This window comes from Pectinophora gossypiella, chromosome 17 (assembly GCF_024362695.1).
Source record: "Pectinophora gossypiella chromosome 17, ilPecGoss1.1, whole genome shotgun sequence".
In the NCBI taxonomy this organism is placed as follows: domain Eukaryota; kingdom Metazoa; phylum Arthropoda; class Insecta; order Lepidoptera; family Gelechiidae; genus Pectinophora; species Pectinophora gossypiella.
The window spans coordinates 6,085,976-6,099,349 of NC_065420.1; the positions used below are offsets into that span (position 1 = coordinate 6,085,976).

At 40.8% G+C, this 13,374-nt stretch overlaps 1 protein-coding gene across 1 annotated transcript; it reads left to right on the forward strand.

Moving 5' to 3' along the window:
• LOC126374512 (GPI ethanolamine phosphate transferase 2) lies at positions 1-12,533 on the forward strand. The gene is made up of 13 exons (XM_050021192.1): positions 1-551; positions 821-1,007; positions 1,284-1,349; positions 3,541-3,750; positions 4,805-5,008; positions 5,640-5,773; positions 6,077-6,273; positions 6,899-7,089; positions 7,404-7,990; positions 8,476-8,588; positions 9,391-10,007; positions 11,048-11,220; positions 11,791-12,533. Exons 1-13 carry the CDS (start codon positions 394-396, stop codon positions 12,044-12,046), a joined length of 3,093 nt encoding a protein of 1,030 aa, XP_049877149.1. The 5' UTR covers positions 1-393; the 3' UTR covers positions 12,047-12,533.
• The last annotated feature ends 841 nt before the right edge of the window (positions 12,534-13,374 follow it).

A 13,374-nucleotide genomic window follows, 5' to 3' on the forward strand; every position in this document is an offset into this window, starting at 1 on the left:
GTCAGATACTGACAGATTATAACCTTTACTCTTTCCACTGAACTTTTTTATTGTTTATTTACGTTCTAAACGGAAACGTTGATTAAATTGACCTATATTAGTCTTGATATTTGTAACTAATTCTAAGAATTCCACAATACATAGTCCTGTCGCGGATCTATAGCCACGCGGCATTCTTATCGACCGGCAAAGTGATGATAATGATAGAAAGACTACGTTACCGGTGTAGGAAGTTCTAATGAAACCTGAGAATTAATTGCACAATGGTTTGGGTGGAAACACGTCGCGTGCACAGGGAATGATTAGACCCGAAAGTATGGTAGTCGGGTAAACGCGTTTCTTACATGAAACCGCTGTATTACTGAACTATTGGAAAGTCTTCTTCAAGCCACCATGCTGCCGTGGATACAGCACCGCTGGACTGGCCTGTGCCTGCTCAACATTGGTCTCGGGGCCGTAATTCTCTTCATGTATGGATTTTTTCCACTGAAATACAATTCAGGGAAAATGGCCCACATGGATGATCTACCTAACTTTATTGATGGTATCAGGTGGGTATCTATAGTATATTTATTATTTTATACTGTTACTACGATATTGTAGTGGAGTAGTAAGGATGTGTTGTATGTAAATGTGTTAGACTATATTTTAATTTCTTGTTATAATAGTTAGAGAGACTGTATTATGTTATATTTTTAATTATTACAAACATTTCTGTAACTCGAGTATAATTAACTTCATATATAATTCATTTACAGACATACTGCATTTTTTATGATAAAAAATACTTTTGTAAAATGAAAAATCAATTTACTTACAGTATTGATGGACACGAGGTATACAACGCAGGAGAGAACAGTGTAATATTGATGGTGATTGATGGTTTACGTTACGACTTCGTAACTGAAGAGTACATGCCATACACCGGTCAACTGCTCAAGAACAAATCTGCTTGTATTTATGTGTCCGTTGCTGAGCCACCAACTGTTACCATGCCGAGAATTAAGGTACATAAAATATGGATACTTTTATACATAGTAAAATATTGGTCTTGCAGATAAAATCTGTAATTTTATTAATATAACTAGGTATTGCATTGTTTCCAAGTAGATAATAAAAATTACAGCACATAAATTAAATGTAAGTTTTTTATGCTGACTAATATTTACTTTAACGTCTCAAACGGTATTGGTACCAAAGAAAAAGATTAAGTTGTGTATTCATTACATAATTGTATGTATTATAATGTGGAAGAATAATAATATATATTGTGTTATGTACAGTCCCCAGAACGTAAGGTGGAAAAGGCACAATGGAGACGCACCATAAACTTCTGGCGAGACATATTTGCAAGTGTCACCTTTTGTATTTATGTGTCTGCTTACTACTGTAGTGGAGCCTAAGAAAAAACAGTTTTAACTCAATTTCCGATATATAAAAACCATTTTCCCATGTCAGTAATGTATTACTAAAACCAAACTTAAGTTTTTTCTTCGGTGTTGATGCATGCTAATTAACATTTTTTTACATTTTAGTATACAATGTAGTATCTTTATTAGATACCTAACTGCACTGGTGAATGCTTTATAGACTGTTTCGTCATGCATGTTGGTTAACAATTAGATTTCCTATCAGACTACCTATAAATATCTAGATAAGGCATATAATTCATGCAGAATATAATTCGTAGTCATGTTGCCATTTCTCATACTATGTCCACAATCAGCCATCTCAGTAGCCGTAGCATAGCGCGGGTAGGTATATCGCGCGCGAAACGATAATAGAATTTATTTATTTATCGCATAGCCATAGAGTCGGGTCAGTTATCGCATCGTGCGCAATACACAAGCGCATGCTATGGCTATTAGCTTGGCTCGCGTCATTCAGAAAATATTTTTTTTTTAAATTAACTGGTGAAAAATTACAAACAAAAAAAATAAAGTACTTGTGCTTAATAAACGATATTTTCTTCAGCGATAAATAAATAGATAGATAGATAAATCATTTATTTTGTTTAAATCTAACCAATTCGCCAATAAAGAAGCATGTCAGTGAGATATAGTAAATTAGCTATTGCGTAGTATTGCGTGCCTTCCGAATGCGGTGTAATGACCACCGGTTCCTATCCAGTTGCATACGCCCCAACGCTCACTCCAACAAGTATAATATGATCTGTCTATTTATATAACCAGAATGCGGATGCTAAACCATTAAACGGGGTCAGTTCTTAGTTATATTGAAAGCGAAACACCTGCTGATTACTGCATATTTATTTAGCATGAGAGAGAGATAGAAACGCGCCCGTCATCCCTGTTGAGATAGACAGTGTAACTAGTCGGTAAAATGTTGCAAACAACAACATTGTTGTAGTAGCAACGTCATCACTAAAGAAACTAACTATTGTTTTGAATCAAGCAGATTAATAACATGAGCTCACGGATGGATGTACCTCTGAATATCCCAATGGGGTAGTCATAGGTACATCCATCGCAAGATGCACTAAGTACCCACACATAACCGAGCTGTAACTAGAAGCACCCATCAAGTCACAGCTCATTCAACACTAGCGATGGAACACGAGCCGCATGTAGACATTACTGCGCCCGCGCAGGCGTGACGCTAACATTGTAGATTTCAAGAGCACCACTCAACAGTCGATTAATATGACGTTACGTAGGTATGTCCGGCTTATTACCAAGTTATTATCACCGTATTATCATAATTCATAATTTCAGATAGTTTAGTTTCATTTTACGATCCATGCATGGCCTACCAAGCACAATTATGTACCTACTTACAAAGTTGTACTTACAGGTAGTATTTAATTCATTATTAGCACAGTCAATAGTGTCGATTCGGGCAAACACCAACTTAATTTGTCAGGAGATAAACTAACTCCATCTCTTTCTTGCATTAATTGTAAGTGAAGGACGGCACTAGTTTAAGAGCTGTCAAGCTAAAATTAGGTTAAGTTTTTATCCGCCTGAATAAACACCAATATACGAATAACTTTAACCAGTCATTTGGATTCAGAATCTCTTTTCTGTATTGTAACGAACTGAGGAGACTGGTACCGAGACAAACCGTATTGTGGTTTAACGGTATCAGTGGTGTACCTAATTATGTAATACATGATATAAATAAATTAAAAAAAAAAGTAAAATGAATTGGTTTATGTATCGCGTAGCCAATAGAATTATCTTTATATCGTGTCGCGCGCGATATGCGAGCAGCATGCTACAAACACTATATTTCACATACCTATTCTATCGCGTATATATTCTACTTGGCGCGGCACAGCTACCGAGCCGCGCGAATGATATCGAGGCTTTTGACTAATAGCGGTACGACGTCGTACGTAGATAACATTTGGAAGCTCTCGACATAAATCGCAACACGCGCGGCGTCGTTACCGTGCAGACCCTGCAGATTTTATATATATATAATTTAGGTGTTGCCCGTTACGGAAACACCATTGCTATATCCTACCAATTTCTACCATAAGCAGCATGAAATTTATAGCTTCTTCGTATGTTTCAGGCTATGATGACGGGCAGCGTATCAACGTTCGCAGACGTAGCGTTAAACTTCGGGGCTCCGGCGGTGCGCGGGGACAGCGTTCTGCGGACCGCGGCCGCTAGGGGCCGACGCTCCGTGCTCTATGGAGACGACACCTGGCTGCGGCTGTTCCCTGGACTCTTCGCAGAGGCCGACGGGACTACCTCGTTCTATGTCACGGATTATACTGAGGTAATAAAGTATTACCTCTTTACGAGTTAGGAACCGAACCCGGACCTCCCGATGTGTCGCACGCTCTAACCACTAGACCATGAACACTGTTGCGACCATTTCTCGTCACTATTACTCGTCACTGGTGCCTATTCGGGCGGACACATTTTTTTGACAGTCTTAATTTCACTTCCAATAAGTGCGATAAAGAGATGGAGCTAGTTTTAATGCTGTCAAATTAAGTGGAAACTGAGTTAATAAACAATAAATAAATATATTAAATAGTACTTTGTACAAATTTGTTTAATTGTCATACAATAAAAATAACCTTGAGGGTCTAAGGATATCAGGATGAAATTGAATAACCGTTGCTAGCGATTATAAAGTTCCTGACAATGTTACGTAATAAACGATTACTGGTATAATTGGTAGTTTGAATAATTGTATCCGCATTAAGGATTGCCTCTGCCCTTCATACATACATAGCTACTCGAATACGTCCGGATTTTACTGTATATCGTCAGGCAGAAGGTTTTCCGTCAATATTGACGAATTCTCAATGAACATGTCACAAATTCTACAAAAGGAAACACGTCCCACTTAAATCGACCTAATATGTTTTATGGTCATAGAATGAAAAAAAATCAGATACACTCACATTTTTTTGACTCGGATATTCACTCAGAACGGGACTAAACCAATGGTGAAGGAAAACATCGTGAGGAAATCCACATTCCCGAGAAATGCGTTTTGGCGGTGTACGGGCCCTGTGCCGAGGTTTTTGTTGCAGCTTCTTATCCCCGGCTATACAGATTGTGAGAAGCTGCAGTAGTTTTAGGCGGATGACACGTTCCTTAAGTAAAAATGTCGATTTAAAGTGTAACTATGTTACCTACTGAATAAAGATGAATTGGGCTGGTATTCCCTTCGCGGGTTGGAAGATCTGACAGGTAATTGCTTCTGTAAAAATCAGGACCTGTCAATTCTACAGGTTAAGAAATCGGAGCCTGTGAAAACGGGGTAACGTAGGGAGACAATGACGATTCTTATTAGTTGAATAATTCTACATCTCCAGGTAGACCACAACGTAACAAGGCATCTAGACAGGATTCTAGCGCCCAACGAGAAGAAGAGACCTAACTTCGACTTCCTAGTACTCCACTACCTTGGTCTAGACCACATCGGGCACCTGGAAGGCGCTCGCAGTCCCAAGATCAAGCCGAAACTCATTGAAATGGATGACGTCGTTAAGAAGATCTACACTGCTATGCAGAAATGGGTATGTTGGTTTTAGTTCTATCATTCCATTTAACACAAATTCAAATACCTGTACTATAGTATTGTAAGCCCAGTTCCCGACCAACTTTGTACTAACGCATTCTTACCTAAATGTTCCTTAAGTTACAAGTTCCCTAAATCATAACATGACAAATGTGACACCAAAACGTTAGTAATGATCTCTTTTATTAGTGAAAATTTGCATAAAACCTAATTAGGCCGCTTTCTGGATAACAGCGGGTTGCATGGCTGCGATGACAGCAACTTTAAAACAATCACCTCCTGTTTTGAAGTCGATTAACAACCAAACAAATAAAACAATTACAAATCGACAAAAGAAGCACCGCACCGGGAGTCTTGCTGAAACAATTTTTCTACATAATCGTCATCATCCAGTTCGGATTCCTAATAAACCAAACTACCCAATCAAATATCTCCCTCCAGAGCCACAAAGGCATGCTATTCATCTGCAGTGAGTCAGTTAAAATCCACAAATACAACAATTACAAATGGACAAAAGAAGCAACATCAGCAGTCTTCTTGACAAACAACCATTTTCTGACACGACCGCACTGCCCGCTATCATCCAATTCGGAATAAAGCAACTCTCCAATTAAATATCTTTCCTCCAGGGCCACAAAGGCGTGTTGTTCATCTGCGGTGACCACGGCATGCGCGACGCGGGCGGCCACGGCGGCGCCACGCCTGCCGAGGTGCTAGTACCGCTCGTTGTTGTCAAGAGTCGAGACTACGTCTGTCCGCACCCGTGAGTATAATACACGTCTTTTAAAGTCGTAAGACCGAATGTCTCATTCAGTAGTTCAACTGGTAAGACTACTGGGTATACGGGTCTATTCCTTAGAAGAGACAAAGAAGAAACCTAGAATAGAAAATATAGAAGAGACTTTAGAGGTATTGGACTCCATTTATTGAGACGGAGCGCAGAGTGGTGGTTTATTCTTTTGCCAACTTGATGTTAGGTAGCAGTTTGATATACGCACGAATTATCGGGCTTATCAGTACCTAAGTCTTCGCAAAAATGTCATTTTTCCTTTTTTACCAATTCCAGGGCCGGTCCTGGCCCCACTGTAGCGCAAGTAGACCTAGCCCCTACAATTTCGTGGCTACTGAACGCGGCCATCCCGGGCGACAGCACGGGCCGCATACTGCCGTCCTTGCTGCCAATTGACGTGCGCCAGCATCTGTACCTGCTGCACTTGATCGCCGCACACAACGCGCGCCTGCCCAGCACAGACACTGACACAGGTATGTTTTTTTTTAAGGGAAACAGGCTAGCATTTGACCACAATCTCGCCTGATGGTAAGAATTTCACCTTAGTGTTGCTGTTTGCGTCCTACAGGATTAAACCATAGAGTTTTATAGAAGGAAGCCCCGGGAGCATAGCCGGTGCGACCGAAATATGCACAAAACGATCGTATTATATGAGGCACCGATCGTATTGTAAAAATTTTCACATCATTGATCGCTGCTTTGGTATCGCGCAACCACAACTAGCGCTTCTTACTACGCAATGAAAGGTGGGTAAATCGATGTAGCGGTCAAATCAAAAATGTCTTGGTTTGGCCGCTTCACACGCCAACGTGGCGACATGCGGCCTCGTGCAATTCAGTGCTGAGGGCTTTTCACTCTTCTTTCTATGACCTTTAAGATAGACAAATCATCACAAGACCATACTTGGTATTGTACGACGGTACAACTGACTCCGTGCTCTAGTGGTTGAGCGCTGGGCTCACGATCCGGAGAACCCGAACAAAAAATCACTTTGTGATCCCATGTTTGGTTAAGATTTGGACATTGCAGGCTGATCATCCAATTATCCGAAAATAAGATACACGAACAAAGCTGCAACAACTTTCTCCCCCAAAACAGAATTCTACAAGCAATTCAAGCGAGCGGAGAAGCAGTTCGCGCAGTATCTCGCGACAGGCCAGGGGAGCGCCGCGAAGATATCGAAGGAGTTCTATGAAGAGTCTCTCGAAGAGATGGCCAAGCTGCTCTCAGAGTCTACTGTGGACTTCGACATGTTTGCTATTGGAATAGCCACTCTGCTGCTTTATATGGTAAGTCACTTTCTTGTTGGTAACCAGAACCGAGTGAGTGAGTTGTTTGGCAGCGAACAGTAAATCATCTTCATTGTCTTATTACCAATAACCAGCCACCAGTTTTTACAGAACCTACTACTGTCTATCCTTTTTTTCTTTATCACAGGAATGTAGGTTTCTTTGTGATATTTCCCTTCACCAGTTAAGCAGGCGATATCAATTTATGCAGGAACTCAAAACCGAATTTTCCATTATCCCGCACATAGCGCCAGTCTTCAGGGGTACACTACGTTATAACCAAAAAAAATATAGTTTTGATATTATTCTTCCAGCTCGCGACAGCACTCCTCTGCGTAACATTCTACTCGCTCCAACCGGAGGCCCAAAGAAAGACATACATCACTCACAAACGCAACTACCCGCAAATTGGCGCAATCGTAGCGTTCGTCGTCATTTTCTTCATCATATGCGCAATCCTCACCATCTCTTGTTTCATCACCGAAACCAAGAGCCAACTGTGCTCCTTCAACCCTCTTTGGTCTACCGCGTTCTACTTCGTTGCCTGCGCTCTTACGATGTGCTACTTCATAATCAAAACTGGTCTAGAAAAGATCAGGGATCTCTCAGCGTTCAAAGACTTGAACGTTATCGACTATTTGCTCGTCTTTGGCACTCTATTCCACGCGTGGTCGTTCTTCGGAACTTCCTTTATAGAAGAAGAACATTTGACGTGGTATTTCTTTTGGAATACTTTGATGTTCTTCGTTTTGATAAGGAATATAATGGTGGTGGTGAGGTATGTGACAAAGCGCTACCAGAGGGCGACAGAGGTAGAAGAAAAACCACAGTTGGCGAATAAAATGGTAGACGTCGGAATAGATATACTACCGAAGTGGATTCAGCTCATCGCTTTGCATAGGTAAGTAAATATCTGCCACTACGTAAAATAACTAAATGATAAGTAAATAATAAATAAAAGTGTACTATTCCATATTTATTATATGGTTATACTAGGATTAGTTAAACCTAGTATAACCGAGAATAAGGAGAGAATATTTTTCTACAAATAAACTCAGTGTAACGTTAATGTTACACGTTATGTGAATATGTGGATTTTTTGCATCTAGTTTTTTGGAATATTGTTCATTTGTATTATTTTGCTGTTTATTTTCCTAAGAATAAATAAATTTAAAAAATCCTCAGTTATGTCATAGGCACAAGGCGGCAACGTCGCAATTCATATCTATAACAACGGGTGAGAGCCTTAAGCGCTCCCCATTTGTCCGGCCAAGTAGTTAATGCCATCTGCGACAAATCTACAATAAGTCACGTCAAAATGAAAAAGATATCTATAACACCGATTTTGGACTTGGTAAAAATATAAACAATGTATGAACTTTGCAGATATCTGAGGACAATGAACCAGACTGGGGACCGCTGGTTGTTCCTACCAGATACAGCTGACTGGCTGAACGCGCCAGAGAATGCTTTCTATCTGCAACTACATCTAGTAGTAGGTAAGTTGTAGTGAACTATGTATAATTACATTAAACAGCCTCCGTGGTCTAGTGGTTAGAGCGTTAGGCTCACGATCTGGAGGTCCGGGTTCGATTCCCGATGGGGACATTGTCGAAATCACTTTGTGAGACTGTCCTTTGTTTGGCAAGGACTTTTCAGGCTTGAATCACCTGATTGTCCGAAAAAGTAAGATGATTCCGTGCTTCGGAGGGCACGTTAAGCCGTTGGTCCCGGCTATTAGCCGTAAAAACACCTCCACCAACCTGCATTGGAGCAGCGTGGTGGAGTATGCTCCATACCTCCTCCGGTTGATTGAGGAGAGGCCTGTGCCCAGCAGTGGGACGTATATAGGCTGTTTATGTATGTATAATTACAATCTGTAGCATGGCTTCAGCATTAATTTTCGGAGGTTTTCTGACATAAACTCAAGACCTTAGTATGTGCCTGCTCGGCTGTTTATTATCCTGTCGTAAACATACACTGGAATATTCGAATAAGGGTTTATAATTTCAAGATGATGGACTATCTATAAATATGAACGGCAGCTTAAACAATGTCATCGTAATCCCATTACAAGCGGCGCTGCAAGTTGCTCGGCCCACCCCTATTCAAAACAGTTTTTACCATAACTGTACAATAACATCAAAACTCGCTCGACGTAGAGGGAAAATAAGGCCACTCGCCGTAAAGAGACTCGTCGTAGCGCGGATCGCCGTTCGGAAAGTCGCTGTCAACGCTACAATTCAAAACAAATCGGGCGTGTGTCTATGTGTAGATTGTTAATAAAGCCTCCTTTTCCAGGAACGCTCGCAACATTAGCAATATGCTTACACAACGTGCGTCACATGAACAACGTAATGTGGATGCACACGATATTCACCGTTGTCGCCACAATATGCATCCTGTGCTACCGCATCGCCACCCAGACTCTATACTCCCCTTTCGACGACACCAAACATTGGGACACAGTAGCCATAGTCGATGTCTTCTGGGCCATACTAAGCACGCAATTCGTCTTCGAACTAGCAACTTACATAGGCCTCTTCAAAGCTTGTGGAGTCAACCCTACAGTTAAAAGCGACAAAAAATTCGTCTACAGCAAACCGAAAGCAAAAACCGAAGATTACTTTTACGACGAAATGGTTGAAGAGCCGTGGAATGTGGACGAAGTGAAGCTTAATTTGGTTCGGTCGTTGTCACATTTGATGTTGAACGATATGATGTTGATAATCGTCTTGTTGATGAGGCCTCATAATGTTATAATGGTGCCGAGTGTGTATGTGACGTGTGTGCTGACGTCGAAGTGCATGGATCATAAGTTGTTGGATGTAACGGCTGGAAGACGGACGGAGATTGTGGATGTACTGAGCAGGACGCTCGTGCATATGTGGATTGGATGCCTGTTCTTCTTCTATCAGGTAAGAAGATAGCCACATTATTTTTAGGTTCATTATGGTGCTAATTCCTGTAAATACCATCTAATTTTATTTTAAGTTATATCTGTCATTTTCTTATCCGCCGAAAAGTAAAGGGACGGGTAATCGACAAGCATAAAATTTATGGAACACACGTCAATTTTAAGCACAAATCTAAACCAACCGTCTAAAAATTTTACATCCGTCAATAACCCGACACAGTTAAGTAGACAGCACGTCAAACGGATTGCATGCGACGTACCTTTTAATTCGCCCGGGTTATTCATTCATTCACTCATTCTTCCTAAAATTAAGAGCTGTGAATCATCCGTCCCTTTCCTTTTCGACGGATATGAAAATGACGGATATAACTTAAAATAAAATTAGGCGGTGTCTGCAGGAATCGGGGCCTATATCCAGCTTAAAACATCGTATCGAAAGTGGTTGCAAGTTGTCTTTGATTACTTGTGTCTCTGCCCACGCCATTAGGGATTACGGGCGTGAGTTTATGTATTTATGACACTTCATGTATTTGAATGCTGATTTTTGTCTCAATTTAGCAAACGTTTGTCGTGAGATTTTTGAGCTGGATTTCATAGCGGATGAACTTTGTCTTCTCTTATTCCCACGAAACCGAAACTGAAAAACTGAGCGTTCACTTCAAGACTTTCTTTCTTGTTCTTACTGTTTATATGTAATAAAAAAGACACATGGGAGTGCCGCCTCTGGCCAACACTTTTTTTCCGAGAAAGGTCTCTCTCTTCCAGCTCATCATCCAGAGGAAGACCTCTGAGACTGTATTAATCGAATTTAGCCTACAAGATCCCACTGCTGGGCAAAGGCCTCCCCCTCCTCGTGTTTGATGCATGCACCCTGAGCGGTAGACACGGATCGTCACGCATTGGGTGCGTCATGACTGGTTTAGGCGTCGTGGTAGACCTTGAAAGGAAGACCGTGGGTGCCTTGACGACTTGAATGCGTATAGAACTGCAAAAATGGAATGGATTGTACGTTGTCATTTATAAATACACACTTATCTGCAGGGCAACTCAAACAGCCTGGCATCTGTGGACCTGGGATCAGGCTACGTAGGTCTGCGCGAGTACTGCCCCGCTCGCGTGGCGCTGCGTATGGGGCTGCATGCGTACGCGGGGCCAGCGCTGGCAGGGGCCTCGCTCTTCTGCGTGCTTAGTACCACTGCTACTAGTTGGAACCAGTGAGTATTACATAAGATCACACCTTGGTACAGATCACGGAATTCCACTTACTACGATCCTGTCTCACCACTTTCGCATCTTCAACTCTCATCAAAGACTTACCTACCCCTTACTTTTTTATATACCGGTGGGCCAGTGAGTATTGTATTAAATAAACAGCCCCCTAAAAGCGGGCCTCTCCTATACACCAGTAAATTTTGTTTGGGCACAAAAAAGATCTTAAGTGTATCGTAGTCGGGTAAAACACAAATGACGCCGCTGCTTTTTTCCCGTGTAGCTCAAAAAGTATAGCAGCATACATCTAAAAACTATTTAGATTGTCGGCACAAAATCAGGGCCACTACAAAGCCATATCTATCTAAGTTACTTGGCTCAACATGTGTAAAAACATCCATGTTCTATAGCGTCCTTCGATTTGAATAAGCTACTTTTACAGTCAAAATAACAGACTCATCAAGTACCTACTGACGAATATAATTTTACTATTAATTCCATTTTCCAATTCCGTTTTGGGTGGATACAAGCTGAGTAGATTAACTCCATTACTAAGCCAAACTGTTTCTTCCCAGGTACTTGCTATCAATATGGCGAGCGACGAACATTTTCGCGTTCCACCGCATCTATTGCGTCGCGGTATACTGCATAGTGGCCGCAATATTCAGGCACCATCTCTATGTATGGACTGTATTTTCGCCAAAACTGCTATACGACTTCGTAGCAACAGTGTTCACTTTACAAGCGCTACTCACCATAGCGGAGATAATAGCACTAACACACATTACCAGCTGGCTAGCTAGGGCGGTAACGTATAAGACTAGGCTGTGATATGAGTATTAAGTAGGTTTTTTTAAATTACGATCAATTGTTCTCGAGAAAGAGACGAAGGCTGTGTATTTAAGAGTGGTTTAGAATAGTTTTGACTTGAAAGACAGTGCAATTTGTTGCCGTTAGATATGTGAGGAGAGGACAGTGCCCAGCATTGGGACGTATATAGGCTGTTTATGTATATTTATGTTGGATAAAAGATAATTATGTGGTAATGTTTGGAAAATAAAATATTTTGTATATAATGAAAGTTAATTCAAAGATATTGTGAAAATTGTAGTACGGGTTTTGGTATTTAGTAGAATGTTCATTAGAGTCGAGCTACCAAAAATTGGGGTCTCCGTTCCGAGCTTAATTTGAATTGTATTAAGTGGTAGAATTTCTTAATTGATGGATTCAATCAATATAATAGTCATAGCTTTACTGTATGCCTCGTTATTTATCGATTTTTAACAACGATGTAGTATTTTTTAATGTATAATATACACTGTATATTATCGGTGAAGTTGGAATAATTTTCCGCAATCAAACATTGAGGCTAATCTAGTTATATTTTTCTATAATAGTTACCAAGTTGTTGCCAAAATGTACAGAATAGACCCTCAACCTAGTTTACACAGACTAGTTTGATTAATTTCATAAAATAATATCCTTCTAGGCTAAACATATAATCCTAAAAATTAATTAAGGAGTGGAATTCTCTGCCGTCTTCTGTATTTCCGAATGCATATAACCTAGGTGGTTTTAAGGCCAGAGTAAACAGGCGCCTTCTGGGCGAGCTCCATCTTAGGCCTCGTCAATGCCTTCCGGCAAGTCTGGGGTCAAGAGCAAACCCATCAGAAGTAAAAATAAAATCTTACCGTGTCGCCTTACCGCGTACGTGCGAGCGCAGCGGACAATCCGAGCGCGGTCCCGCTTACCCCTTAGTTGTTACGGCCATGTAGACTAAAGTAAAACCCAGAGAGAGCGAGGTAAACCTAGCTCGACGTTCGCTACCAATTACTACGGGTCGGAGAGTTACCATTCTTTATGTTTATTATGATCTGCTAATGGTCACCATTGAGCAGTAGCAGTACTCATTAAATTCACTCAGTCTTGCCAAGTTCCTACAAAATGCCTTTCTTTGCGCATATCATACCTTACGTTTTATATTGTAGTAAACCTTAAAAAAAATGATACCTACGTCAATTATCTCTTTTGTTATCGAGACATATAATTTAATATAATTTAATTTAGCCTGTAAGATCCCGCTGTTGGGCAAAAGCGTGTAGGTTAAAAAGAGCACTGCTATTTGACCTTTTTGTGCATTGCGCACTTTTGTATGCGCA